At 51.0% G+C, this 25,787-nt stretch overlaps 9 protein-coding genes across 9 annotated transcripts; 5 read left to right on the top strand and 4 right to left on the bottom strand.

The window, feature by feature from the left end:
• Positions 1-238: 238 nt before the first annotated feature.
• On the bottom strand, positions 239-2,436 carry GCG54_00005694 (Asperfuranone cluster transcription factor afoA; the record flags this gene model as incomplete). Its single annotated transcript, XM_045405712.1, has 6 exons — positions 239-364; positions 416-1,132; positions 1,202-1,504; positions 1,561-1,777; positions 1,824-2,079; positions 2,202-2,436. 6 exons carry the CDS (start codon positions 2,434-2,436, stop codon positions 239-241), a joined length of 1,854 nt encoding a protein of 617 aa, XP_045264814.1.
• Positions 2,437-5,468: 3,032 nt separating this feature from the next.
• On the top strand, positions 5,469-5,759 carry GCG54_00005693 (uncharacterized protein; the record flags this gene model as incomplete). Its single annotated transcript, XM_045405711.1, has 2 exons — positions 5,469-5,647; positions 5,714-5,759. The coding sequence occupies 2 exons, from the start codon at positions 5,469-5,471 to the stop codon at positions 5,757-5,759; spliced, it is 225 nt and encodes a 74-aa protein (XP_045264813.1).
• A 1,417-nt stretch (positions 5,760-7,176) lies between these two features.
• GCG54_00005692 (uncharacterized protein) lies at positions 7,177-8,472 on the top strand (the record flags this gene model as incomplete). The annotated part of the gene is made up of 2 exons (XM_045405710.1): positions 7,177-7,602; positions 7,657-8,472. The coding sequence occupies 2 exons, from the start codon at positions 7,177-7,179 to the stop codon at positions 8,470-8,472; spliced, it is 1,242 nt and encodes a 413-aa protein (XP_045264812.1).
• A 1,137-nt stretch (positions 8,473-9,609) lies between these two features.
• On the top strand, positions 9,610-13,995 carry GCG54_00005691 (ABC transporter FUM19; the record flags this gene model as incomplete). Its single annotated transcript, XM_045405709.1, has 11 exons — positions 9,610-10,007; positions 10,089-10,636; positions 10,692-11,954; positions 12,038-12,140; positions 12,200-12,271; positions 12,334-12,381; positions 12,449-12,513; positions 12,577-13,213; positions 13,270-13,347; positions 13,401-13,793; positions 13,851-13,995. The coding sequence occupies 11 exons, from the start codon at positions 9,610-9,612 to the stop codon at positions 13,993-13,995; spliced, it is 3,750 nt and encodes a 1,249-aa protein (XP_045264811.1).
• Positions 13,996-15,145: 1,150 nt separating this feature from the next.
• On the top strand, positions 15,146-15,469 carry GCG54_00005690 (uncharacterized protein; the record flags this gene model as incomplete). Its single annotated transcript, XM_045405708.1, has 1 exon — positions 15,146-15,469. The coding sequence occupies one exon, from the start codon at positions 15,146-15,148 to the stop codon at positions 15,467-15,469; it is 324 nt and encodes a 107-aa protein (XP_045264810.1).
• Positions 15,470-16,174: 705 nt separating this feature from the next.
• Positions 16,175-17,370, bottom strand: GCG54_00005689 (Aldehyde reductase 2; the record flags this gene model as incomplete). Its single annotated transcript, XM_045405707.1, has 4 exons — positions 16,175-16,473; positions 16,526-16,651; positions 16,703-17,065; positions 17,118-17,370. 4 exons carry the CDS (start codon positions 17,368-17,370, stop codon positions 16,175-16,177), a joined length of 1,041 nt encoding a protein of 346 aa, XP_045264809.1.
• Positions 17,371-19,061: 1,691 nt separating this feature from the next.
• On the bottom strand, positions 19,062-19,991 carry GCG54_00005688 (uncharacterized protein; the record flags this gene model as incomplete). The annotated part of the gene is made up of 1 exon (XM_045405706.1): positions 19,062-19,991. The coding sequence occupies one exon, from the start codon at positions 19,989-19,991 to the stop codon at positions 19,062-19,064; it is 930 nt and encodes a 309-aa protein (XP_045264808.1).
• A 662-nt stretch (positions 19,992-20,653) lies between these two features.
• Positions 20,654-21,673, top strand: GCG54_00005687 (uncharacterized protein; the record flags this gene model as incomplete). Its single annotated transcript, XM_045405705.1, has 3 exons — positions 20,654-21,266; positions 21,317-21,479; positions 21,526-21,673. The coding sequence occupies 3 exons, from the start codon at positions 20,654-20,656 to the stop codon at positions 21,671-21,673; spliced, it is 924 nt and encodes a 307-aa protein (XP_045264807.1).
• Positions 21,674-21,829: 156 nt separating this feature from the next.
• On the bottom strand, positions 21,830-22,438 carry GCG54_00005686 (uncharacterized protein; the record flags this gene model as incomplete). Its single annotated transcript, XM_045405704.1, has 1 exon — positions 21,830-22,438. The coding sequence occupies one exon, from the start codon at positions 22,436-22,438 to the stop codon at positions 21,830-21,832; it is 609 nt and encodes a 202-aa protein (XP_045264806.1).
• Positions 22,439-25,787: the final 3,349 nt, after the last annotated feature.

Genomic DNA, 25,787 nt, shown 5'->3' with positions numbered 1-25,787 from the left:
TTGGAAGCAGCTGCGTTTTATTTAGGTATTACACATGTCCAAAACAGACAAGAAATAACGGAGGGTCTGTGATTGGTTAGATTAGGACGTCTCAGTTTTCATGATGATGCCAGATTAGTTATTTTCGTTGGTACATAGTTCCGGAGAAATATGAAATGAACAGGGTATATTTGGCCTTCTAGTTGTGCTTTGGTCTAGTCTCTGGCCAAGCTCTGTTTCTGATTGTCCTTTGCAATTTTCAAGCGTCCGCAGTAGGTTCCGGGGAGTTCTCAAAGTTGTTGAGTTGGAACAAAAAGTTGGACGAGTCATTGTCGCCTTTAGCAAGGATCGGTACCGTGCTTCTCTCCAGGGGCAGCTCAGTAGCCTACAAGAGGATTAGAACAAATCTCTGATAATAAATAAAGGGTTGTCTAACCTTTTCCACTGCTGCGGAATCTAGGCCTTTTTGCCTCATGTCTACGGCTAACTGAATGGCCATGGATCTTGTCACTGGATTGCCCCACGTCTTAGCGGCTAGAATCATGAGTCGAAGTGTGAAGTCAAGATTCTCCTGCCGCTGGTAGTCTGGCTCTGTCGACGTGGGTTGATCGAGAAATACCAATGACGCCATGTACATGGAAAAGGTCAACATTGGGTTCTTTAGCATGTCGTTGACATCTGGCATCATTCTCAAAATATTCAGAATCTCTTCGGCCGCAGCAACAAGCCTGGCTCGGCATTGTCGAATCATGTGGTGAGGTGTCCCAGTCCGTTCGATTGTTGACAGCGCTGCTCTGTGAAGAAGGATAATGGAAGTGTGAATGATGATATTGACGAAGGTCGCGTTCTGACAACGTATACTGTTGGGTAGTTTGAGATCATCTGGAAGACAATTGAGGAGAGAAGCAAGGTCGTTATCGATTTCGCGATGGCGCTTCCAGTGCAAACTCGTTTTGAAGTTCTGTGCCTCTTCAACTGGAATGTTCTGGGAGGACTGTTGGAATGCTTGATAGAACAATGAAGAAGCCAGGACTCTTCCTGCAAACGAAGAAAAGGTTTGTCCTTCTTGGTTCAGAATGCTTGTAAGAGGGCTCGTGGGTTCTTCTAGGCCTGCTTCAAAGGCTTTGTCGGAAGCAGGAAGGCGAGTGTGGATCTTTCAGAGTATCAGTAAGGGAGTTAAGAGAAGCATAGTAAGCTGCACTGGATATTTGAAAAGACTTACATCATGCTCATTGATCATCGCCGGCCAGCCTGTGCTGCCACATACCAGCCTATCAGAGCAGTATATTACCCACCATGTCCTCCGTCGCTCTTCTGCTTCTACCCAGTCTCGTGGCGCCGAGAGCAAGGGTATCGCATCGACACTTGGCCCATCCACACGATGCAAGCCAAGCATTTGGGCAATTCTGATTGCTCTGCAAAGGCTCATTGAAGACTGTGCAAAGAAGAGATGCTGAGCTTCAAAATTCGCGATCAAGCTCCACGCTTGTGCATGGGTCACCGATGTGAAGTGCTGTCCGTCTCCCTATGGCTGGCTTTCAGCGGTTTATCTTTGGACTTAAGGCGGGCATCAGGACGTACTCTCATTTCATCGGCTTGCATGTAGGCCCTGGCTCGTTGGTAAAATGGAATCGCTAGCTTACGATGTGTTTTGGTGATGTCGGCTCCGAGAGCCATGACGATGTATTGGAGGCACATGGGTGGGCGCATGTGAGGCGGCAAATGCAACGACATTGAGTAACGAGCTCGTTGAAACATTGGTGCTGCGAAATACCACTTGTCGAAGTAAACATTTGTTCTATTTCTGGTCAGTCCACTCATAGAAGTTTTGGACAACTACTCACAAAAACATGATCAGTTCTGGCGATGGTTGTTGCTCAAATAGCCCAACTGACACCAAATCCGTGAAGGAATCGTCTGGTTGAGACGCATGTTGGCCCGGGGTTTCACTCGATGACTGAGATGTGTATGGCTCAGTGCCAAACATGAACTCATCAGGTACTGATTGGAATGGTTGTTCCTGTTGGAACGCCTGCTGCTCGTGGCTCTCTTCAGCTAAGGGTGCCTTTTCCACAGCTCTTGCGAGCTGCTCAAGTTGATCTGCAAGGTGTCAGGCACATCGTACACAAGCTGGCGAAGGCTTCTCATTGGCTCAAAAAGACCGCGTAGGAGTTTGTTCCTCCGTCTCATGTCGGCGAACCATCACAACTGGGATGACTGACCTAGCTTTGTTTCCAACTCATGAACCCTTTTGCGTCTGCCCACATTTGCCCGTCTGGACTGAGGATATTCACAAGTGTCTCCAAGCCTGATGCATCGGCCGCAACGGGGCCGGACCCGATCGCATTTCAGCTTTCGTGATCGACATTGGTGGCACGAGAATAAGTTCGCAGACGCGCTGTCGTCGGCGCCTCTGGATGTCGACTTTCCAGCCTGGCTACTGCTTTGCGGCTCCATGCTCGAGATGGCGCCCCGTCATTGATGCATGTCAAAGGGTTTGCCGCAAGCATCACTTCTTCATGGCTGGAATCTCCTGATCATCAAAAGAATGATTACATAATTCAAATTCTTTACACACACGAGTAATGCGCTAGATTACGTTCTACGTAAAGGTCTCTGCCTACTACGCTGTATTTGAATCTCATTCGCCGCATGCGTAAGCCGGCCTCCGATGAAGTGCGAGCCGGACTTTTCGCGCAAAAGCCCCACAGCGACCGAAGCTCGGGCCAATCACGCCGGAATGCGAGACCGAAAGCCCCGTAATTATCGGCCGACTCCCCCACGACCCGGCATCGTGAAGAAAACTGCTGTCGGTGGTGCCCGTTCAAGTTACCAAGTTGGATTTCATTGTAAGTTTGGAGTGGATTGGCCCAATTGATTTCTTACCATGTCTCCATCTGTCATCCCAGCAACCAGAAATGTCTCATTTTGGAACTGGCAGTAAGCCGTAGTAACGAGTCTACAACATTGGATGGAGTCTCGGTCCTCTCTTGGCCTCAATAGACATGTCCTAGATGCGCCATCTGCATCGAAGTGCGTCCGATGCGTTTTAAAGGATGGCTTATACGGCAGTAACGGAGCTCCGAGTTCATCAACGACCCCCGGAACTCCGGAACGGCACATCAGGATGATCATTAGACGAAATAATCACGTGCGGTCAGTCTTGGACGTGGATCCAGAAGGGCAGGAAGGCCTCGGCTTAGACCTGTGAGATCTAACTGGATACGCGAGAAGGAAAAACAAAAAGGAAAAAAAAGGCTTAGACGTGTGAGGAACCACGGCAACTCAATGCAACCACAGCCTGTTTCGCTAGCCCACAGGCTCCGCTTGGGAATGCCATCAGCTGGCCATGGCTCGACTTTGTTGAAATCTTTTGCCACTGTTGGTTAGCGATGAATTGAAATCAGGGTCAGAGCATCACGGCGAGGCTATGTTGTTGCGAACAAGCCGCGCTTATCGTCATCTTGATTGATGCAACAAGCATTGCAATCAAGTCCCGACAATGGCTCCACAATGTTCGCCCAACGACTTAAGGTTATCCTTCTTTTGGGGCTTCTTGCGCAGGTACTGCTATGCTTAATCAATTCAGTGGCTTCCATCTGCCGCTGCCCGATTCCAATTGTAGTCTAGACAGCGAGTTGGTGCCTTGCATGCCACGGTGCAACATCTGATGAATTAGTGCACATTCGCGAATGGTCTAGCATCGCAGGAAAGAACGAGAACGAACATAGTGTTGAGAGCACCCGACTTTGTGCGCGAAATGGGTGGCCTGTTGACTTTGAAAGCACATCCCTCCGGACCCAGCTTGGTGTGGCATGGTGGTCAGGCGAGAACTGTTCTGACATCATACGGAGATTTCCATCCCAATCGACGTGCCATCATGTTTGCAGGAATCCAAGGTTCTCGTGAGTAATGCGGGGTCTTTGATCTAGACCCTATCGGCTGAGGGAATTTTCTTAAGCTTATGAACGTAGGCGAATGCTCATCCATCTATTGGTTACCTCCAATTCCTCCCGTCGGGAATCGCGTGTAGCGAAATGGGATCGGCCGGGAATGCTGGCCTTCAAGACCCTGAACAAGCATCTCAGCTCAGTAAGCCAAAACCTAGGGTCGTGTTTAGTCACCAGTCCCAGCTGGTTGGCATAGCCCCGTTCCACCACTCGGCGCCGCGAAAAGTCTCTGGTCATTTATCAGAGATTTGGAGAATCAGACTTCACGTTCCCGCCGAGGCTTCCGAGGCTCAACAGCATCGCCGCGGGACCCCGTGGTTGAGACGTCGGGGCGTCATGCCGACGGGGCCGGAGTGGGTTCGGGTGGAGGAACTTCGCATCGACCGCCGCGGCGATGACGCAGATCGGGCACTCATACGATCGTCGTAAAGTCTTGTGAGTTGCTGAAGCAACTGATGATGTTGATGACATAACACGTCCTCCGAGATCCCTCGGTGTGACTTCACCATCCGAACACTCATGATCGGGCAGTTGTGTGTATCGACGCTACCAGATTCCCGGATATCCACGCAGTAGAGTCACAAAGTAAGGCGGACAAGTGGAGACTAGATGCGGCCGTATGCAAGCCCGTTGCGCCACCACCCATCGCATCTAAGCAAGGATCTCGGGCAGTCCCATCTAGGCAGAGTTCCTGCCAGTCACCACGATCGCATTACCAGATCGAGTAATGGTCGAACCTTCTAGGAAGCCGGAGAATACCAGTTGGGCAGACGCACTGATGTAATGGTCCGGGCGGGGTTGGCCTACTTCACATGTTCTTCACGATATCGCCGAAGCGGTCCGAGGCATTGTGGTGGTGCGGTCCCTCGAAAAGCCCCGACTTCTTGGAGGCCCATCCCCGTCGCCGATCGCCCATTTGACGTCTCGTCTAAAGTAACAACTGCCGGCACGTCACTGGCCTTCAATCGAAGCGAGGCTTGGTTAGCGCCGAAGACCCTGTATCTTACCAAGAAACCGTCTTTTCATCCCAACTTCTTGTTGGTGGAAGCAGCGGCACCTGTCCACCAAGATTATGCCACCCACGTTGACAAGGCTCCTATTCATCGCGGACCCTACGGACCTTCTACAATAGGGTTCTCAGGCTCCTCTTTTGTAAACCCAAAGTGGAAAGCTATTGCGAGAAATACAGGGTATCAACAGACGTCATCCACTGACGTTTCCGGGATTGACAGCGGATGCCCCGTCATTCGGGGCATCATGGCCTCTGCACAGGCGTGCCGGGCTGTACGGCAGCCATGTAGCAAAACGTAATCGTATTCGCAGAACAGAATGGAATCATACGTTGAGGAGGGTGCAGATACAGTCGTGAGAAAGTGTATATAATGATCCTCTTAAACCCCACAGTTTCCTCTTTTGAAATCATCATCAACATCAATATCATACACATTCACAACCACGAACAATTTACAATCCACCAAGAAATAATCAACTGTTTACTCAATCTCGATAAAGTCAATATTATAACACCAAAATATCAAAATGCGTTTCTCCGCCGTTCTCACCATCCTCGCTGCTTCCTACGCCGCCGCCATGCCCGTGGACGCCAAGAAAGACGCTGGCAAGGGCGGAGACATTGCCGCCTGCGAAACGAAAGCAGCTGCTGATCAAGTTGCTTGCATCAACGGTTGCGCCAAGGACGCCGCATGTATCACTGCTTGGTAAGTCTTGCACGACCCCTCTGCCACCTCAGTAGTAAGCGGATTGGAAGTCTGACAGATCTCCAGCACTTCGGTGGCCGTGCAGCAGTACACCTCATGCGCCGGTGTATAAATGAGAGAGCGAAAGACATAATCAAGACTTGGGATAGACTGATTCACAAGCGGCGTTGAAGTCCCTGAGTTTGCATGGGACATGACAAGATCAGAGCGTTGATGAATGAATGACTCAACCTGTACAATACACTTTACAATTGACGATACTTTTCTGCACCTCAATGACAGTTGCACATGTGCGACTCAGCAAACGCAAAAGCCCCCGTTCATGCCCCGCACATGACACGACTATTTTCACCGCTATTTACCTTTTAAGTTGTGGTGACTTTTACTGGCCACCTTTGGAAGAAGCTACGGCGGACTCTTGCTGTCCAGGTCCACCTGCGGCAGTAGCTGAGTACGATAACCCAAGCAAACTATGCAATTTCTGCGCAGATTATACATGGGCGAAACACTTTGACTGTGTCACAGTGTCGCCGTTCTTTAAGTTTGGGTCTTCCCGGCTGATAGAAACCTGCTCACAGGGCAACAGACATAACTCTTACAGAAAATGAACAGAAATCAAGAAATCAACTATCCTATAATGAGTTCATGTACTCATTATTGCTTGAATTCAATTCGGCTTGATGAATGTTGCTATACCCACACGGGCTAAAGTGACAATAACGCGGCAACCACACCAACTTCTTGACGACCAAAGGGCCACAAATCCAAATGTACCGCCATGAAAACATTTTTCAGCTTAGATTCCAGACACGCAGGATGACAAGCACTAAAACTCACAGCAGCCTCACTAGCGATGAAGACAGCAATGAGAAGGACACACCGAGGATTACTTAATCTCGCGACAGCGCCATTAGTAACTCCTTGTATCATGTGATGATGGCTTCAAAAAGCGTGGACTCATGAAAAACCAGGAAGCCCTCTCGGCATGTTTTGATTGAAATATCGCGGATGAGGAGCTTCATGAAGGTCGTCGCGGGAACGCCGACAGCGAGTTACAGGGGACTAAAACTCAGCGCGACGGCTAAGAGAGCTGGTGTTGGTGGTGGCCTTGAGTCTTGAGTGCAAGAGATTGCCACCTCAAAGTCAGTGATGAGAATGAGCCGCAGGTAGAGATCAAGCATGGTGCTCTCAGTTCAGGTTCAAACACTTGAACTTGCTCGTCGACAACAACAAATCGGAAAGCAACTCATAGACTCCGCTGAGCTGATGAGTCAGCGACTTGCAAGGGTCAAATTGAGAGACAGTTATCGGGCAGTGTCTCAATCACCAGATAACGGACCACCTGACGGCAAAAAAGGTACAGTCAGCACTGTACTAGTGGCACGGTCCTTAGCGCGAAGCAGCCCCTGGAGTTGGGTACCCACTGTACACCGATTATTGGACAACGTGCACAGTTCTCATTTAACCTAGTTTGGCATCGTCGCCTGCAATTTTCCTCTCTTCTCTTCAACATACCCTGCGACTCGATCATGGCCTCAATCGCAGCCAAGTCGATATCCGAAGCTCGCCTGGTCGACTCGGTAGTCGTCGGTGGCGGGCCAGCTGGGCTCGCTGCCATTGGCAGCCTGCTTGAGCATCGGCCGCAGCACCGCCAGCTTTGGGTCGATCGCCTTTTCCAGGCTGGTCGGGTTGGGACTTCCTACCGCCAGGTTCCCAGCAACACAAAAGCAGGCCTATTCGTCGACTTTGCGACGGCTGTGGCGCCCTTTCGCCAGATTGTGGAGGCCGCAGAGCAACCCAATGCGTTCACTGCACTTCAGCAGCTGCAAAAGGACCAAGGTTGTGAGCTCAAGTATGCGGCAGACCTCTGTTTGATGCTCTCCAAAGGCGTTCCTCGTCATTTCCAGAACGTAGAGCAGCGTCGAGCCAAAGTCACATCCGCCATCCTGAACAAGGTGCGACCCACTCACTCAAAATCTAAAATGAACCTCACTCACCTATTTTTGTAGCAAACAAGAGAATGGACAGTTGCTCTGGATGGCAAGAGATACGCAAAGACGTCGAAGCTTGTGCTGTGCACTGGTTCCAGTCCGATTTCGCAGCCCCAGCTGATGACGGGGGGATTGCCGGAGAATCTCGTGACGGTGCACCTGGATGCGGCTTTGAGACCGTCATCTTTGGGTGGGAGGATACCCTCTGATGCCACAGTGGCTGTCGTGGGTGCCTCTCATTCAGCTGTTCTGGTTCTCATGAATCTCTACAACCTTGCGACGACATCACACCCGAACCTCCGTATCAAGTGGTTCACCCGCCACAAGGACTTGCGCTACGCCGAGTACAAGGATGGATGGATCTTGTACGACAACACAGGCCTCAAGGGCGAGGCTGCGGAGTGGGCTCGCAAGAATCTTGAGGACCGACTATTCGGAAACAGCTCTGCCAAGAAGGTCATTACCAAGCTGTTGATGTCACCGGAGGATGAGCAGGCCGTGTATGCGTCGGAGCTTCCTAGTTGCACCCACCTTATCCAAGCTATCGGCTTTCAACGAAACCCTCTGCCAGACCTGGGCGTCGTTGAAAAGGCTGGCGCTGAGACGCAACCGTTGTCCGTTTATCATGATGCTTCTAACGGAAGATTCTCTGCTCAGCCTGGCGAGACAAGTGCTCAGGGTCGCACTTATATTCCCGGGCTCTTTGGGGCCGGCATAGCTTTCCCGGAGCGGGTGGTAGATCCCGCTGGCAACGTCGAAGAGGCTGTTGGTTTCTGGAAGTTCATGACGTTCCTCAAGAAGTCGGTTCCCGAATGGGTTGAGTCTTCGAAATAAAGAGAGCATTACGATTATCGAGTAACTCTCTCGGTTCGTCCTAAAGAACAGCAAGACAACATCCTAGATTCGAAATCAGTTAGACTAAGAGGCGGAAGACAATTCATCATGTCTGTTACTTGGAATGAAGCAAGTAACAGCGTATGCCCATCTTGACTGATGCCAGGTTCGTGATTATCTCAAATTTCCGTGTGTTCGCAAAACATTTCGTTGTGTCTATCGTGTTTCTTTGCGCTCTCCCGTAAAGCTATTGCCGCGACGTTACGACACTCCTTATTGCCCTTCAACCACGGCCTGGCCGACAACATCTGTGGTGCGCTGATCGGCGCCGCCGTTCAAAAGTCCCAACCACGTTCCAACCAATTGCCCTCGACGAATGGCCCCTGTCAGCCACATCAAGTAAGCCCCGGAACAAAGTGATATTCTTCCGAATTGTTGGAGATGGGATCCCCGAGTTCCGCCATGAAGGCCGAACAGGTCATTCTGGAGCGACGCATCATCCTTTCAAGAATATGGCTTGGCCCATATCTTCGACACCCACGGGCGCCGTGTTCTTGTCTTTGGACTTCTGCAATGCCATACTATGCATCCTTCCTCGCGCCTTGGCTATGATAGCCCTGTTGGCCAAATTCGCCGTAAATATTGCTGAAGGCTTACCGCTATCAAAGGGGTTGACTTGGAAGCCATATCGGTTGATCGCATTGGAGCGTCTGGTTCGTTTCATCGATTTCACGATCGGGATACATCTTTCTGATTGATTCACAGGTCCCCTTGGTTCTGATATTCACTGCTCACGTAGCTTCACTCATCCTTTATTCCATCTCTCGGACGAACCTGGACACCATTCGGACGGGAACCACCTTACCGAGCCATGTCACAGAAATTACCTGCGCGCTGATAATTCTCATACTTTACACCAATAGTCGAAAAGGATCACACTTACTAGAACTGCTTCTCCTCGGGTTCGCGGTCCTAGACAGTTTCAGACTCGCGACACTATGGACCGTCATAACTAACCATGGGTTCGCGCCAATATCTACGGCCATAGTGGCTATTCAAACGACAGCGACAGTCCTTTATGCCGTCTCTGGGCTCGTCATATCGTGTTTGAGTGGCGCTTCCCCTCCATCGGACGCGATGGCGAACGGGTATGCTCTTTTCCCATCAAGAGAGAAGGAAGTAAGCTTTGCCAGCCTAATGTTTCTGGGATGGCTCGGTCCGCTTCTTTCGGCCGGGAAAAGAGGAGATATTTTGCAAAGCGACCTAGAACGCATCGAAACCCACCCAACCTCGGCCTTCTTCCCATCGCCCGATGCAGATCCGAAGAAGGATGAGAACCGTTCTTTTATGAGGCAAATGGCCCGAGACACTTCCCTTCGAACCTACCTCTTGTTCGTGTTGGCCGTGATATTAGCTGCGTTGACAGCTGCGACTACACTTTGTCAGCCAATCATAATTGGCGCTTTAGTAGCCTTTCTACAGACTGAAAGTCATACATCTATCGGTTCATGGCTCGTCGTCGCTCTGTTCATTGAGTGAGTTGCCCAGATTTCAGTGGGATCCCCAAGTCCGGGGTCACCCAAAGTGTTGAGTCGACAACTAACTTGAATTACAAGCTTCACCCTTCTCAACATCCTCGTTGCACAGAGTACTCATATTGTCGACCAAATATCGTTCCGCATTCGGGCTTACCTCACCTACCGCATTCACCTCAGATCTCTAGAGCCAGCGACATCGCAAGCGACCTCCTCGAACGACGCCGAGAGCGCAAAAGTCACAGTCCTGGCAAATGTGGATGTGACACAGGCCGTCTTTGTTCTTAAAGTAATCCCCGACGTTATCACCAGTACGATCATCGTAGGGGTTGGGGCGTATCTCTTGTACAACGCCGTCGCCCTGGTCTTCATCGGGCCTCTGCTCTTGGCCCTCGTGAGTGTCAGTGTTCCGATAGCCCTCGGTAGCAAATTGACGAAAAGTCAACGCTACGCTCTGGAGGCTACCGAGCGTCGGATACGCTCGGTGGGCCAGCTCATTGAGAAGACGCGAAGCATTCGCATAGCTGGGATGCAGGCCATGGCTGAGAGAGAAGTGCTTGAAAATCGCCAGATCGAAATCGAGGCAATGTCTCTGTACCGGAAATTCCTGATCGGAGTGGTCTTTGCCTGTCAGTTCATGACTATTCTATGGGCTTCAAGCAATCTTGACTAACCTCATGCTAGCGGACTCTGTGAACGGCCTGTCACTTCTAGTGACCTTTGGCATCTACGCAGCTATCAACGGAGCAAACTTGGACTACTCGACTCTATTCACAGCTCTTTCGGTTATTTCTATCATGCTCGGATCATTTCCTACCCTCATCCAGATGCTTCCGGCATTGTACGAAGGTGTTGTCAGCTGGGGTCGCATTATAGCCTACGTGAAGCCCAAAGACAGGTCGTCTGAAAGGCATAACGACGCCACAGGGATGGAGACCGCTGTCAGCGGGCTCATTCGCCTGGAAAAGGAAGCCTCTACCTTAGCAAGATTTTCCGAGGCATCTTTGGCTTGGGGCGTTGAAGCAATCATTCATAACGTCTCCCTCACCATTAAGAAGGGAACAATGACTGTAGTCACGGGCAGCTCAGGCTGCGGCAAGTCGATCATTTTGAAGTCTCTCGTGGGAGAGGTTCGCATCTCTGCAGGCATGTTACAGTTGGGCACCAACAAGATTGCCTTCTGCGATCAGTCTCCATACTTCTTGGCCGGCCGCACTGTCCGCCAAAACATCATCTTGCAGCGCCCCTTCGACGGTACACTCTACTCAGCTGTTCTCAGCTGCTGCTGCCTCGGGCCCGATATTTCTCGGTGGTCAAGTGGTGACGAGACCATCGTCGTCGACAGCGTGGGGACCTCTCTCAGTGGAGGTCAGAGGAAACGACTGGCCCTCGCACGAGCGTTATATCATGAAGCAGATCTTTTAATCCTCGATGACGTCTTCACGGGTCTTGACGCCAAGACCATAAGAGATATAAATACAGCCTTGTTTGGCCCGCGGGGTTTTATCACCCAAAGAAGACAGGAAATGGCTATCCTGGCTGCCATGCCTCTGGAAACGACAACGATACCATCAAGTTTCGCCCATGAAACACTCTCGATCGTGGAAGGAATGCTTCGACGGACTGAGGCAATTGACACTGATCAACATCCATCAGTCATGGACTTGGAGGGACCCTCTACAGTCGAAGATAATACTGACTCAACAGCTCACTCTCGACCACAGGTGGAGGCTGAAGAAAAGAGTTCATCAACGGAAACCGGAAAGGTAAAAACTCTCAACACAGAGACCACGCCAACGGCTGCAGATGCCGCTCAGTCGCCTCGAGTCAAAAAGACACAGTTCTTGATGCGTGATTTCGGGAATTACATGAAGTCATTTGGAGCATGGAATCTTGCGGTATCCATAGCAGCGACGTGTGTTGTCTCCGGCATAAACAAAGCCAGCCGTACGTTCCTGGTTTCCTCGGGTTTCCCATAGCTAACGCGTTGAGCGATCGTGCCATAGCATTCTTTCTGTCGTATTGGACAGGAAAATATCAAGCTGGCGACTATTCGAGGTCCCCTGGCTTCTACATCGGGATATACTCTCTCATTGTCGGTTCGGGGTTTATCGGTATCCTTGTGGCCTGCGGGTGAGTTCATCCTGGGAAGTCTCTCGAAGGTCGGCAGTCAACTGAGATTGGTCTTTCAGTGTGTTCTTCCTCCGGATGATACCAAAGTCTGCAGTCTCAATTCATAGGGATATGCTCGATGTCTTGGTCAGGTAAGCAGTCTCCAGATGGCTTTCGGTCGTTCGTATATGGTGCTGATACCACACTTCTGCAGCTCTTCCGCCAGCTTTCTGGAGACGAATGGCGCAGAAACTCTCAATAGGTCAGTTAAAGACAAGAGTTCACGCTGTCTCTTGTGCGTCGGCTCCACCTACTTACCTTATGTTTAGATTTACAAACGACGTCAATGTTCTTGACCTCGCTCTTCCCCTGGCTGTTCTCAACTCGACATGGGGTAAGATCTACCACACCGGCTATTCAAGGAACTCCAGCTGACCATGATGCTCCCCTATGAAAGCCATCGCCGCCGTTCTGGCATCAATGGGTGTACTGGCTGCAGGTTCCGTTTACACTCTGATCAGCCTCGCAGTCTCTCTTTTTGCCCTCTACTTCATCCAGCGCAGCTACCTATCCACCTCTTCACAGCTTCGAACTCTACAAATTGCTTCACAAGCACCTGTGATCGGAACTTTGCGAGCAAGCTGTGACGGACGTGCGACGATTCGAGCCTTCAATTTGCAGGACAGCGCATCCAGCACTCTCGTCAATCAGGTCTATCAGGCCAGCAAGTCAGCATATCTCTTTCGATCTCTACAGTCTTGGCTTTTTCTTGTGATTGGACTTCTTGGCGGTGGGGTTGCGGGAACGCTGGCAGCCCTCCTGGTCGGGCTAAAGTCCAAGGTCAACGTTGGCTGGGCTGGCGTTGCTCTGGTGAACACAATTACACTAGGATCTGACTTGAAGATGCTCATGAATTGGTTGACTCTTCTCGAAGCACAATTGGGCGTCGTTCGACGCATCAGGGAGTTTATTGCAACAACCCCTAGCAAGAACCGTCGATCGGCAAACGGTGCTGGGGCGCATGTGGAACAGCTAATAGGTGACTGGCCTTCTAAAGGTGAGGTCGTCCTTCGTGATGTTTCGGCGGCGTACGGGTAAGTCTCCCGGCTCAATCACTCACAGGAAACCCACCATAATCGTATCTTTCCAGTGATCATAAGGTTCTCACCAACGTATCAATTCACATCCGATCCGGCGAAAAGATTGCCTTAGTTGGAAGAACCGGGAGGTAAGCTTCAAGGGTTTTTATTTTATCTGGAAAGATTTACTGAATCTTTGAAGCGGGAAAAGCTCTTTGGCTCAACTTCTGTTTGGGCTAATAACAAAGACCGGCGGCTCCGTCCACATAGACGGTGTCGACTTAGATACGGTCTCACCTCAATTGCTTCGCCAGAGACTTGTCGGAGCACCTCAATTCTCATTCTACAACGGACAGGCTAGCGTCAAGACAAATCTGGACCCCGGCGATGACCACTCTCTTTCTGATGTTGTGGACATGATTAGACTTATGTCAGTCGGTTTGTCGTACAATGGCCGAGACGAAGCCATGATTGACGTCGATCAAGCATGGGAATCTTCTCGGTACTCTTCATTTGGTTGGCAACAGCGCCTTGGTATTGCGAGGGCGTTGCTGAGAAGAAGCGCTCTGTATGTCATGGATGAGCCTACAAGTGGGTGAGTTTCGCATCTTGTCCCTCTTCAAGGGCCGTGGCTAACATCAACTTTGAAAAGGATGGATACTATGACCCATAAGGCCATGATCCATAACATTCTCAGCACCCATCCTAAGAGTACAATGATTATTGTGACACATCACACTGAGGGGCTAGACATGTTCGACAGAGTTCTAAGGGTCGATGAGGGGAAGATAGCGTGATGAGGAACTCGAGGCACGGTTGGCAAGCCGACACTTTCACTTGATGAAAAGGTGATCTCATACGGTAACCGTGCACGTCATCTTTTCAGAGACATCCGCATGATTGCTCTAGTCAAGCAGGAGTCTTTAAGGAGTCTTTAGCAATCAAAGATCGTCATCATATACCCCACGAAGATCAGTGCCCACACCAGCATTACAAGAATTCGTATCGATTTCCAGCCTTCATGTGTCTTTAGACAACTACCTTTTTAGGGTGACTGATAAACCAGACCTGGCTGAAGTCTGGTCGGCTAAGGTCTTACCCCTGACGCTGCTTGCAATCAACTCGGAACTATTTCGCTCCCGATTTACCGTTTCGGTTGCCCCTGGAAACGATTTCCTCGAAGGAGCATTCCAAAAGTCTTGGCTTTCCTTGCTGCGGGATGATCTGCAGATTGTTTGCACTAGGTTGTCTTGCGGCTGCCACTTGGCTTCCCCGCTGAAGATACCCGGTCCAGCCAACGTCAGTCGGGAATAAGCTTGTTGAGAGCTCTGTCGAGGGGCATCTTGGCAAAGAAACAAGAACAGACGAACCGTTCCACCTTACAACGTCAATTGAGCCATTCCGGCCCTACCGAGGTATACAAACCGGTTTAATCGCTTGTTAGAAAGCAACATCTGCCGATCGCGGCCTTGTTTAAAAGACTTTACAAATCCCCGGGCTGGGGTTCCATCGGCATAGACTTCTAAATCGAGTCAGTGGCCTGACTAAATATGGCGACCGTATGCGGGGATAGTGTCGCATCTATACTACCGTACGGTAGCGCGCGGGAAGCCCAACTGCCTCTTCGGAACCTACGAGCCGAGATGAACTCAGATAGAGAGCGTTGATCGTGCATCCCGATGGCAACCGGTGATGTACTCTCATGCACAACGGTGGCGCAAGGTATGCAATGTTGCGAAAACGAGAACGGCAATAGATGGCATCGTAAGATTGAGTGTCCGTAGAACGCGATGTTACCTGGTGGGAGGCCGGTGAGTGAGCATATAAACTCCCAGGAGATTCTCTACTCGAGATGACTTTCTTCTGCTGCCACCACCGCCTGTGATCAATACTTGCAGCCCTTGTCAATAGCCACAACTCAACTTTCGTTAAGTCTTCAGTCTCAAGATGAAATTCGCCGCCTTCCTCGCCCCTCTCGTCCCTGCGGCTTTCGCCGCCGAGTGCGTCCGCGATGGCGGATGCCCCGGCTGTGGCACTGTCGACAGCGTTAGCTTCTCCCAGAGCGGCAGCACGTACACCGCGACTTCTCCTTCCTACGGCTCCATGACCATGACCGACACGACTCTTTCCGTCAAGAACACCTCCAACAAGTGGCTTTTGTTCTGCGTGTACGGATCCGTCTGCGTCCCTCTTGGCGCTGGCGACAGTTGCTCCACGTCCCGTCTCTCCACCGACAACCCTACCCTCGGCCTGCAAGTGTGGTCTCAGTAAATAGTACGACTTTTCCTGCTTGCTTTTTCTGCTCTTACAAACCTCTGACAAAATAACTAGTGGAGCTATGAACGGGTTTCTTTCGATGGGAAGAGTTTTGTGGTTGACGGACACACGGGTTCCTTCGAGCAGGTACGGTGCTTGCCACGACTGTAGCAAGCCATCACGCGCGGGACTTCGAAGATGGCCTTGGAATAGGCTTGTTCAAACTACTGCGATGGTGTCTGTAATGGCAAACGTGTGGATCTGGGGAGTTCTCGACCTTGAACTGCGGGGAGTCACTACATCCATAGCAAGCTAGCAATCATCCATGACTACCAGACGCAATCAACAACTAGGAATGCATAGTCACTTTCAGCAGATCAGATGGCATTCAGTAGCACCCTTCATGCATTGTTCAAATGACGTATATTGCGGCCTTAAGCCTTGGCCTTTGGCTAAGGAGTGGAGAGTTGGCCCTGGTCCTCCACCTCAATGGCGGGTTGCATCCGCACCCTGCATGCCAGCTTAGCGCTATGGCCAACTCATGCTTGAAGCTGGGAGATGTCGTATCCCAAAGTAAAGTAGTTGGTAAATATGTATGGATGAATGAAAGTGTCGTTCCTTCTGGTGCAAGTTCCATGGCTTGCTCCTGTGGTCGTGTTGCGTCTTCCCCGAAACACCAAAACCCCGTCCCTCCTAAGATTCAAAGGTTTGATCTGCTACCTAGGGCAGATCGTCAACATTTAGTAAAACACTCTCCTCCAATGAAGTGAAACCGTTCCTCCCCATTCGTCGCAGCAGCTGGGCGGCTCGCGACTTTGCTTTCTCTGCGGTAGATAGATCGCGGTAGTTGTGGAAGTTCTCCACGAAATGTTTGTTGGGAAACTCGCTGCGCAAAATGTCTAGCACGGCATCGAAGTTGAAAGGCTCGGCCCACGCAAAGACTCGTTCGCCTTGGACCTCTGGCAGTACGGCGCAGGCAACGTGAAGCCTTGCGGTGTCTTCAACATCAACAAAGTGCTCTAAACTCTCCATCAGCTAAATCACCATTTAATGATGCGAAGTAGAACCTACGCGGAGGACTACACGCCAGTTGGTCCATGTTAATCCCGTACCACAGACTTTCAATGAACGATGATGTTGAAGGGTGGCCTTGATTGATAACATCGAGGCTCCTGCCGAAGTTGCAACTAGGGAGCACTTTCAAATCATCAGCAAACTACTTGTTAACAAGATTGGCAGAGAAACTACCTGTGTTGACGACCAAGTCTGGACGGCAGCTTTTGTCTTGGTTGTAGAATTTCCAGACTGCCCTCTCCGCTTCAATCTTGCTTGCCGCATAGACGTGCCATGCTTGGTGCGGATGAGGCTTCCCCCACGCAACCGCAACTGACTCAATGTTCCAGCTTGTTGTTGTCACCTCTTCGCCTTTCTGACCAGGCTTTGGTAGAGCCGCTGCAACCGACGAGCTAGTCAAGACGAATCTCTTGACAGTTGGCGATCTGTTGGCTGCTTTGAGGGCATTCATGGCGCCGTTGATGCTGTTCGGAATGACGCTCTCTGGGTCGGGACTCAAAGACACTGGCGAGGCCACGTGGATGACAGCCGAAACGCCTATGCACAAGTCATTAAAAAGGAGCCAGACTGTTCTATTCCAGACACCAACCATCAACAAGACAATCAAAGGCCCCCGCGTCCTCGAGGTCCGGCAGAGAGGCCAGCGTGAAGCAACCTTTCGGGTTGTCCCTCTCCATCAAATACTCGACCCAGGCGTACTTTGTCGGATCTCTGACGGTCCCGCGGACATCGAAACCAAGCTGTAGCAGTTGACTGCAGACATGGGAACCGATGAAGCCATTCACACCCGTCACAAGAACGGTAGAGCCCTCTGGAATGCCAAAGCTCCCTTCCGACTGCATGTTGACGTTATTGGCGGTTGGTGATCGTGTGGACCGGATAGAACGCGGTGGAAGACGTCAAAGGTCTCGAGGTGCAGGAAAGCTGCTCGGTTGCTGTAGATCTTAAGTCGATCATGGCTGTCAAGACCGTCTAGGGTGTCATGAGCCATCCCGGGGAAGACGGCAAGAATGGAAACTGCAATGAAACAGTGGCATGTCAGTTAAAAAACGCCTCAATTCGAAAAACCATTGCAAAGCGATTACTTTTCGTTTCTTTTCGTTTTACCCCGCCGCGAGAAATTTTTATTTATTTTGCATGGAGGGGGGGTTTCGTCTTTGACACTTTTGTGACATTTGTCAAGTGGCTTGAAACGCAACTCGCCCAGAAACCGCTGTCGTTGAGTGCCAAGTGGGACTCCTGAAAATCCCAAGATGGGGGGGCTGTGGGTGACCTTTGAATTCTGACATCGTGTCAAACCCCGCCATCAGGCACAATAAGCCGCGGTGTTTTCTTGACAGTTGTCCATGCACGCGATCCAGATCGTCGGTAGCAACGAAAAATCGGGGAAGAATTAATAATTAGAAATCGCAGGTCCGAGGCCGTGCACGAATTGGGCAGTTGGCCGGGAAAGTCGAGACACCAACACGGGAAGCTAGCCAGGATGAGAAACGCGAAACGCAGCAAGACGATAGATAGGAATGACGACGCTGTGATGAACCCCTGGGCAGATCATTTCACTTGGCCAGTTACGAGAATCTCTCTTCGCTCGCGTCTGAGCGCTCGCAAGAAAGAGGCCGCCATTGGAGCGCCTGGCTGCTGTGCCATGGGCTTTCAAACCTCCAGAGAGGGGAACGGGGTCGAAATCACGACATTTTCCACCTGTGGCGCAGATCCAAAATTGGCTTCAGGTTGATCATCCAATCCTGGTTGACAGAAAAAGTGGTTGTTTGAGTCTAATTGGACAGTAGCGGTTGTCGGAGATCCAAGACGCGCACACAAGAAATCGTGACCTTCATCTTGCAGGGCTGCGGCATGAGCTCGGGCGGGATCTGGCTCAAGACAAGGCATCCTGCATTTCAGCTCGACTCTTGGGAGTCCGAAGTGTCTCGATGCGGAACCATGTGCCTTATCTCGGCCTAGGCGCGGGTTCCTGAGACTTGATTGACATGTGAGCTGGTCCCAGACGTGTGATAGCACCGGGAATCCTTGACTAACACCGATTCTTGGGACGAACTGAAGGGACGGTGGCTCTGCATGAAATTCGTCGAGAATCGGCACATCAGCTCTTGTGAACATGCCAAGTGTGTGCGGATTTTACTTCCTAAATCGTGAGTTCAAGATCAACAGATTGCGTCGAGTTTCCCACTCGGAAGCACATTGAGTCTTCCGGGGTGACAGTAGTCAGCCACTGAATTCAACAAGAACTCAGGAACAAACTCTGAACATAGGGGCTTTAGGAAACGTGTCTTGGCTTGAAAACAGCCAAGCTTCTGGGCAAACGAGACCGACCAACTACCTCGAACTTCAGTACACAGGCTTTTACAGACCAAACTCAGCATAAGTCAACTTCACGCGAGTACGAATTGCCGTGCCAGCTCAAAAGCAAGCTGAAAAGCGATTAGGATCAAAGTCAGACTGTCTATTATTGATACACATTATTACTCGCAACCAATGTTACCTTTTTACAAGCCACCATCTCAACCGCATACAGCTATGGCTTCTTCACAAAAGCACTGTCCCTCAGCCAATCTTCCATGCTAGTCAAACCGGGATGAACCTTCTTGGCTTCCGCCAAATTAGCTTTGTAGCCATCATTCTTGAACCAATCCACCATCACTCCAATCTCCGAAACTCCATGCTTCAGCGCCTTGCCAAGCAGTCCGAAAGTCGTCCCAGTGGGAGCGCCCGTGACCTTCTCGAAAGTCTGACTCAGCTGCGCGTAGGTCAACTCGTCTCCCGCGATTCCGAAAGCCTTCTTATTCCACGTAGCCGGTTGATGGAAAGCTTCCGCCGCGAAGAAGCCGATATCCTTTGTCGCGATCCACTGCAGAGGCTTATCCTTCATGGTGTCGCGCAGCATGGTGAAGAAGACTTTGCCGAAGAAACCCGGCAGAAGGTTGTCCATGAAAATAACTGGGCGGATGATCGTCCATCCCATGGGACTCTTTCCGTTTGCCGTGGAGTCGCGCAGGTGATGCTCAATCTGATGTTTCGTGATAAAATGCGGTACCGGAGTGGGATTGCTCCATGATCTCTCGTCGCCGCCACGTTCCACACTGCTGTAAACGAAGTGCTGCACGCCAGCTTTGATTGACTCATCTACAAGAGCCTTCCCCTGCCTAGTCTCGTGGTCTGCATTCTTGCTGTTCGTTTGAAGAGCTTGCACGGAGAAAACGCCCCACAGGGGAACAGCCCCGGCCGCGGCTTTGGCAGAGGCGAAGAGTGCGGGTGTCGCGTCGAGGTCACCTTCGACGAGCTTGATATTCTTGGATTTTGTGGCCAGACTCTTGGCTGAGGCGGATTGTGCGTTTCGTGTTACTGCGAGGAGAAGAAAGTCCGAGGGCTGGCGAGCAAGGAGGGCGTTTATGACGGCGCCGCCTTGTTTGCCGGTAGCGCCGGTGATGAGGAGTGCGCGTGACATGTCTTCAGTTCTATTGTATCGAATAGATTTAGAAGACGTGAATGGAAGATGTGGAAATGTTTGGGTGTTGTTGGAGATGGAAGAAGTCACACAGTTTGGACGGTTGTTCCTTCAAATATGTATTAATCACTTGCTGGACATTGTACAATTTACTGTCCACCGAAAAGCCCTACAAAGCATTTGCACGATTCAGTGCACTTTTCCATTGAAATCTCTGAGATGACAAAGTCGGATGGTCTGCCACACCGGGTCGGGCTAGTTATGATTACGGCAGCACTCTACGTCGGACAAGGTCGGAGGCCGGAGCTCCTGACGACGGGAGATCCACCCGGCGTCGGCCTGGTAGGTCTGCCCACAACCTCGCGCTATTCTCGGTAGTCTTGTTGTGCCGTTTCAGAACAGGCTTCTTGACGCTGCGTCATCAGAGAGCGCGATAATTGGTAATGGCCCGGCGCGAACAGGTGCTTTTCGGAGCCTGACGGACTAACTGATGACATATGCGGCGTCTCGTCGAGGTCCAGTTCAACTTGAAAGATCAGGTAATTTTGGCATTTAAAAGAAACGTATTCAGAGCCCAAATGGTATCTTCCAGGAACGGATATCGATCTCATCAAACAGCTTCTTGAATTACTACTTCTCCTACAACTTATCAACTCATCAACATGACTTTCACCGTCGCTTTGGCTGGCATTACCGGCAAGTTTGGACGCCTGCTTGCTTCCAAACTCATCCAAAACCCCGATGTCACCCTCCGAGGCTATTGCCGTGACCCCAAGAAGGTCATCGCGCCCTTGGCATCTTCTCCACAAGTCCAGCTGTTCCAAGGTGAAGCCTACGACGAGGAAAAGATCCAAAACTTCGTCAAGGGCTCCGATGTCGTTATCTGCGCATACCTTGGAGATGACAAGCTCATGGTCGAGGGACAGAAAATTCTCATCGATGCGTGTGAGTCTGAGGGGGTTCCTCGATACATCGCCAGTGATTGGGCTCTGGACTACACCAAGCTCGAACTCGGCGAGCTCTTCCCCAAGGACCCCATGAAGCATGTGAAGGCGTACCTCGAAACCAAGAAGTCTGTCAAGGGCGTCCACATTCTCATTGGAGGTTTTATGGACGCCATCATGAGTCCCTTCTTCTTCGTCGTCGACCCCGTCAAGCACACGTTCAAGTACTGGGGCGAGGGCACCGAGCCGTGGGAGGGTACCTCTTACGAGAATGCCGCTGAGTACACGGCGGCGGTTGCGACCGATCCCTCCGCTGTTGGTGTTCAAAGGTGTAAGTAAAGCTGTGTCCTAATCATATGAGCTTCTTCTAATACGTTCTAGTCTTGGGAGACAGAAAGACCATCAAAGAAATTGCGGCCTCTTTCGAAAGGGTCTACGGAATTAAGCCGCAGATGGAACGCTTGGGATCGATTGATGATCTCAAATCCACCATGCAACGCGCCCAGGCTGAGAATCCGTCAGACATTTTTAAGTACATGTCTTTGTAGGTTGTCCAGCCGCATCTAATGACAATCGCTAATCTTCATCAGGTTTTACATGTACTACTGGATCAATGGTCGGACATTCGTTGGACCCGATGTTCAGAATGGAAAGTATCCAACTGTCAAGCCTGTCACGTGGGAGGATTTCATGAAGGCGCACAAGCTGGAGGAGCTTTCTGGAGTGTTTTCCACGTAAGAAATGACAACGTTATGAGAGGCATATGTTCTGTGAGCCTACACCATAGACAGATGCGATGGGCCCCTGGGTTTATGTCTTCAAAGCTAGGAATAATCTCTGTTTTCTAAGCTAATTGGATGCTTACACGTTTCGCTAAGCTCTCAGTACAGGACCTCAGTCTTGTTCTCTCTTTGGCAGGCCATTCTTATAGTACAGCTCGATCAAAGGTGTCCCTAGCCCTGTTGCCTTTGGCGCAACTAATTCAATCCCGTGTCTCACTGCAACGCGCTTGGCGACTGCCTTCATCGCCCGACGCTTAGCGTAATCAGAAACGAACTTGTCAATATTTTCGTTGAAATCAACGGAAAGCTTCCTCATCAATCTTTCCGTCCCGACTCGTGGCACGTCTTTGATGAGCTCCTGTAGTATTCCTTGATATCCGGTTCGACCTTTCCAGTACTCTAGAGGCTGAAGATGTGTACGGCGAGTGTGGTAGTGATGCAACATGAGAGCAAGGTCGTACTCATAGTGTGACTTGCCGAACACAGCACCCGCTGCAGGGGAGATAGATGCCAAGAAGCGGAGACAAATGACAGCCTTGCGAATGATGTTTTTGACCGGTCTTCCACGGGTACAGCTCTGGGCGATTTCGCTGACCGCGGCACATAACGCATGCCACATCGGCCAGTCGCATTTCCACATATCGTTTTCGGCCTTCTTGTCGGCGAAAGGTCTGTATACCCTCACAGGAGGCGCCTCCATGCCGTAATCTACGAGGAGCATGTGCTCGAATACAGAATGAGCGGTAAGCGACAGATATGTGTTCGATTGGTTGACCATGCAGATTAGGTCATGCAAAGTGGCCAGTCTGGAGTTAATTTGGTGTGGTGTCTGCGAATACGCAAGGGTGTTTCCTTGGCTCCCTGTCTGCAACTGAATGTCGTAGAGTATAATGGACATAGCCCCAAGGAATGGTTTGTTTATGCGGGGCTGACTGAAGGGAATGGCTTTCTCAAGAGGCCTGCTGCGGCAGAATCCAGATTGAAGTTGCTGCATAGCTCGCTTCCATGCCTGGCTTGGTGACTTTCGTAGCAATGCGGCGTACTCGACTCGCTCGGGTCGAATCGCCTTGGATTTTTTTCGCCAAAACTCCCGGCTATCCCATCGCGGTAGACAGAGTTGACTCAGTCTCTCGAGCTCCAGGTCCTCTAGCTCATGGAGGGGAGGCAACGGCTTCATAGCAGCCTCCATATGTAGCGGAGCGTTAGTCGGCCCTTGGTGGTAGGGGGATAAGTCCACATCTTTGGCGGACTCAGAAGAGCTTGTCGGGGTTGTGTCCAGTTGGATCAAATCTTCCTCGTCAGTGTCCATGCTTCGATTGGAATGATGTCGCTTGGGTGGATTGGTTTTGCACGGTGATCCGTTGGTGGTCACCCTTTTCAAGATAGCATTGGAACGGGCACGCCCCATGGACAGGAAGTTTTTTTCGAGGGCCACATATATGAGTAGGTTTGTGTCATCCTCAAGGTTCCCACGTGGCGGACAGAGGCCAAGCCACGAAAATAGGTATCCGCATCTCAATTCAACGATTGATATTGTTCGAAAACTCGCGTTTCAACGGGGGTCTGTCCTGTTGGTAATTTGAAGCCTCTGAGCCTGGACCGTAACCTGCGAAGCTCCACACCCGGAAAGGCAAGTTAATAGCCATTCAAGCGAGTAAGAGCCTGTGTTCTCAGCGAGTAGCCAATGGAGCCCGATCGTTCGTTCATTTTCCATTGCACCTGCTCTGATGCATGAGGTGGTTGTAAAGATACCTCGTTACTTCCTGGGGTTTCTGTCCATGCCCAGCGCAGTGCCTGCCTGAGTGCCATCCATCGCAGAGAAACTTACAAGAGCTCCTCGTTCAAACAGGCCCCCAAACGGGAATCTGTACTCACGTACGGAAGCTATCACTGGCTCACATGAGCTAAATCCCCAGAAGCGGGAAACACCTGACGCCGAACCTACCAACTTACACGGCTACACCCTTGCAAGTCCCATTGACGCCAGTCCGTAGGCCTTCCCTGATTGCACCGAATAGAACACATTGTTGCAAGAACACTGCGGAGTTTCCGCTATCGTGACTGCATTCGTGTAAGCCTGAATAGCTTCTTCGCTACACTGCCAGTATAATAGTCTACAGCTGGAGAGTCCTTTCCATATGCATTCCCGGCCTCCTGAAAGTAAGAGCGCTTCGCAAATCTAAAAGGCACGCGCTGCTCTTTCCTATGGCCACCAGATTTAGACATTGATAGTTATGTCTGCCGTCACGATGCCTGGCGATGTTTTCTTCTCTTCTTCTCTTCAGCGAACCAAGTCATCCAAGCAAAAATGGCTCTCACTTGGCGTAAGTGCTTCATGATATTCTGTCTAGCACATCCCAAGCATCACCATTCTCGTCCATGCCTTCATCGTCACCGTCGTTGCCGTCATCTTCGTGCTCTCCCCTTGTCCTCGTCAGCCCTCGTCGTCCTTGTCCCGTACTATTGTTGTGTTCTTCTGCTAACTGAGTATAGTAGCTGCAATCGCTCAAAGCCTCATTGCTGGGGTCCTCCTCGAGTTCGTCAAAGCCTACTATAGGCAAATACTGGTGTCTGTCGTCTGGTGTGCTTGCATTCTGTGGGCTGTCTTGGTTCTCGCGTGCTGTGCTCTCTTCTGGGCAACGGGCCTCAAGGCCCTTTTCAAAAGGCCTCCTCGGAGGCTTCGTTGGCTGCTGCGTCACGTGAGACGGCTGTGGCGTTTGCTGGGGAGTTTTGTGCCCCGTGTTGCGGTGGTGGTGTTGGGGCTCGAGGTGGAGATGCTCGCGGCCCTGCAGGCCTTTCTTTTAGGCATGCAGGTGAACCGGGAGCGGAGCCGGGAGGAGTGGGTGGCGGCCCTGCGCCCTGAGCCGGATGTGGAGATGGCGGTGGGGGAGGAGATGGAGGAGGAGGAGGAGGAGGAGGAGGAGGCGGCGGCGGCGGCGGCGGAGAACGATCCGAGGAATTCCTCATCGATGATGAGCAGTTTCCTTGCTGCGGATGCGATCTCTGGCCAGGCCTCTGTCCAGTGAGCTTATGGTGTTGTTTTTTTGCGCGTGCTGGCTAAGTCCCCTTTTCTTTTTTTGGTCTTTCTATTGCACGGCACGCTGCTGGTGCTTGCTTATCACAAATATACTTATCCCATCCACGCCTTTCGTGTCACCGCTACGCGGATGGGTGGTACTGGTTGATGATCAAAGCTGGTCCGACTTGCTAAGCAGAAGGCAGATAAGCAGGCATTGTTGCTTCACGTGGCTAACAGGCTTCGGCCATCGCAGGAACGTTGAACCTCAAGTCATGATGATCCTTCGAACATCGCTGAAGAAACTTTTACTTTCTCTTAGAGAGTTTCCTCAACACAAAGACTCGGAGCCACACATCACTCTTCACAGCCCCTTTGAGAAATGTGCACACTCTTCAGACACACTCTTCAGACACACTCTTCAGACACACTCTTCAGACCTCAGCATGAGAGTTGCACTTTGTCAAACAGGAGTACGCCCAGCCCTGTAGCTCGTTATCAACCTCATAGACTCTGAGCATCACAAAGCCTACTTATACAGCGCATGGCCTCAGAAACCTTCACGGAGATCGGCATAGTCTTCTTCCCTTCAATGATAGACACTCATTGAATGCGCCGATGTCAACACAAAGGCAATGCACAGTATCTCACATCCTTCTGTTGAGGGTTCTGATTCAGACTGAATGCCCTTTTCAGCTCACAAGAATTCAAAATCATCACTCTCCGCCATTCACGACTTCGCAGATCAGGCCCTTGACACAGCCTATGAAGCTTTTGCTGGACTTCAGTATTGCCAGGCCACTCCACCACACACACCACGCACAACAGACACTACAGCCATGCCTGATCGCATAAAGTCAAGCTGTACCACATCCACAACCAACCAAACAACACAATGCACCACACACAAACGCTGCACACAAAGCCGCCAGCCACCACTTGCACTAGGCCGTCAAGCCCTCCAACCATCAAGCCTTCCAACCATCGAGCCAGATCACCCACCTTCAAAAGCAAGACCACCATCAGGCCTTCCAACCATCAGCCGTCAAGCTCG

This window comes from Colletotrichum gloeosporioides (genome assembly GCF_011800055.1).
Source record: "Colletotrichum gloeosporioides strain Lc1 chromosome Unknown consensus_41, whole genome shotgun sequence".
Lineage (NCBI taxonomy): Eukaryota > Fungi > Ascomycota > Sordariomycetes > Glomerellales > Glomerellaceae > Colletotrichum > Colletotrichum gloeosporioides.
This window is presented reverse-complemented; position numbering and strand designations above follow the sequence as displayed.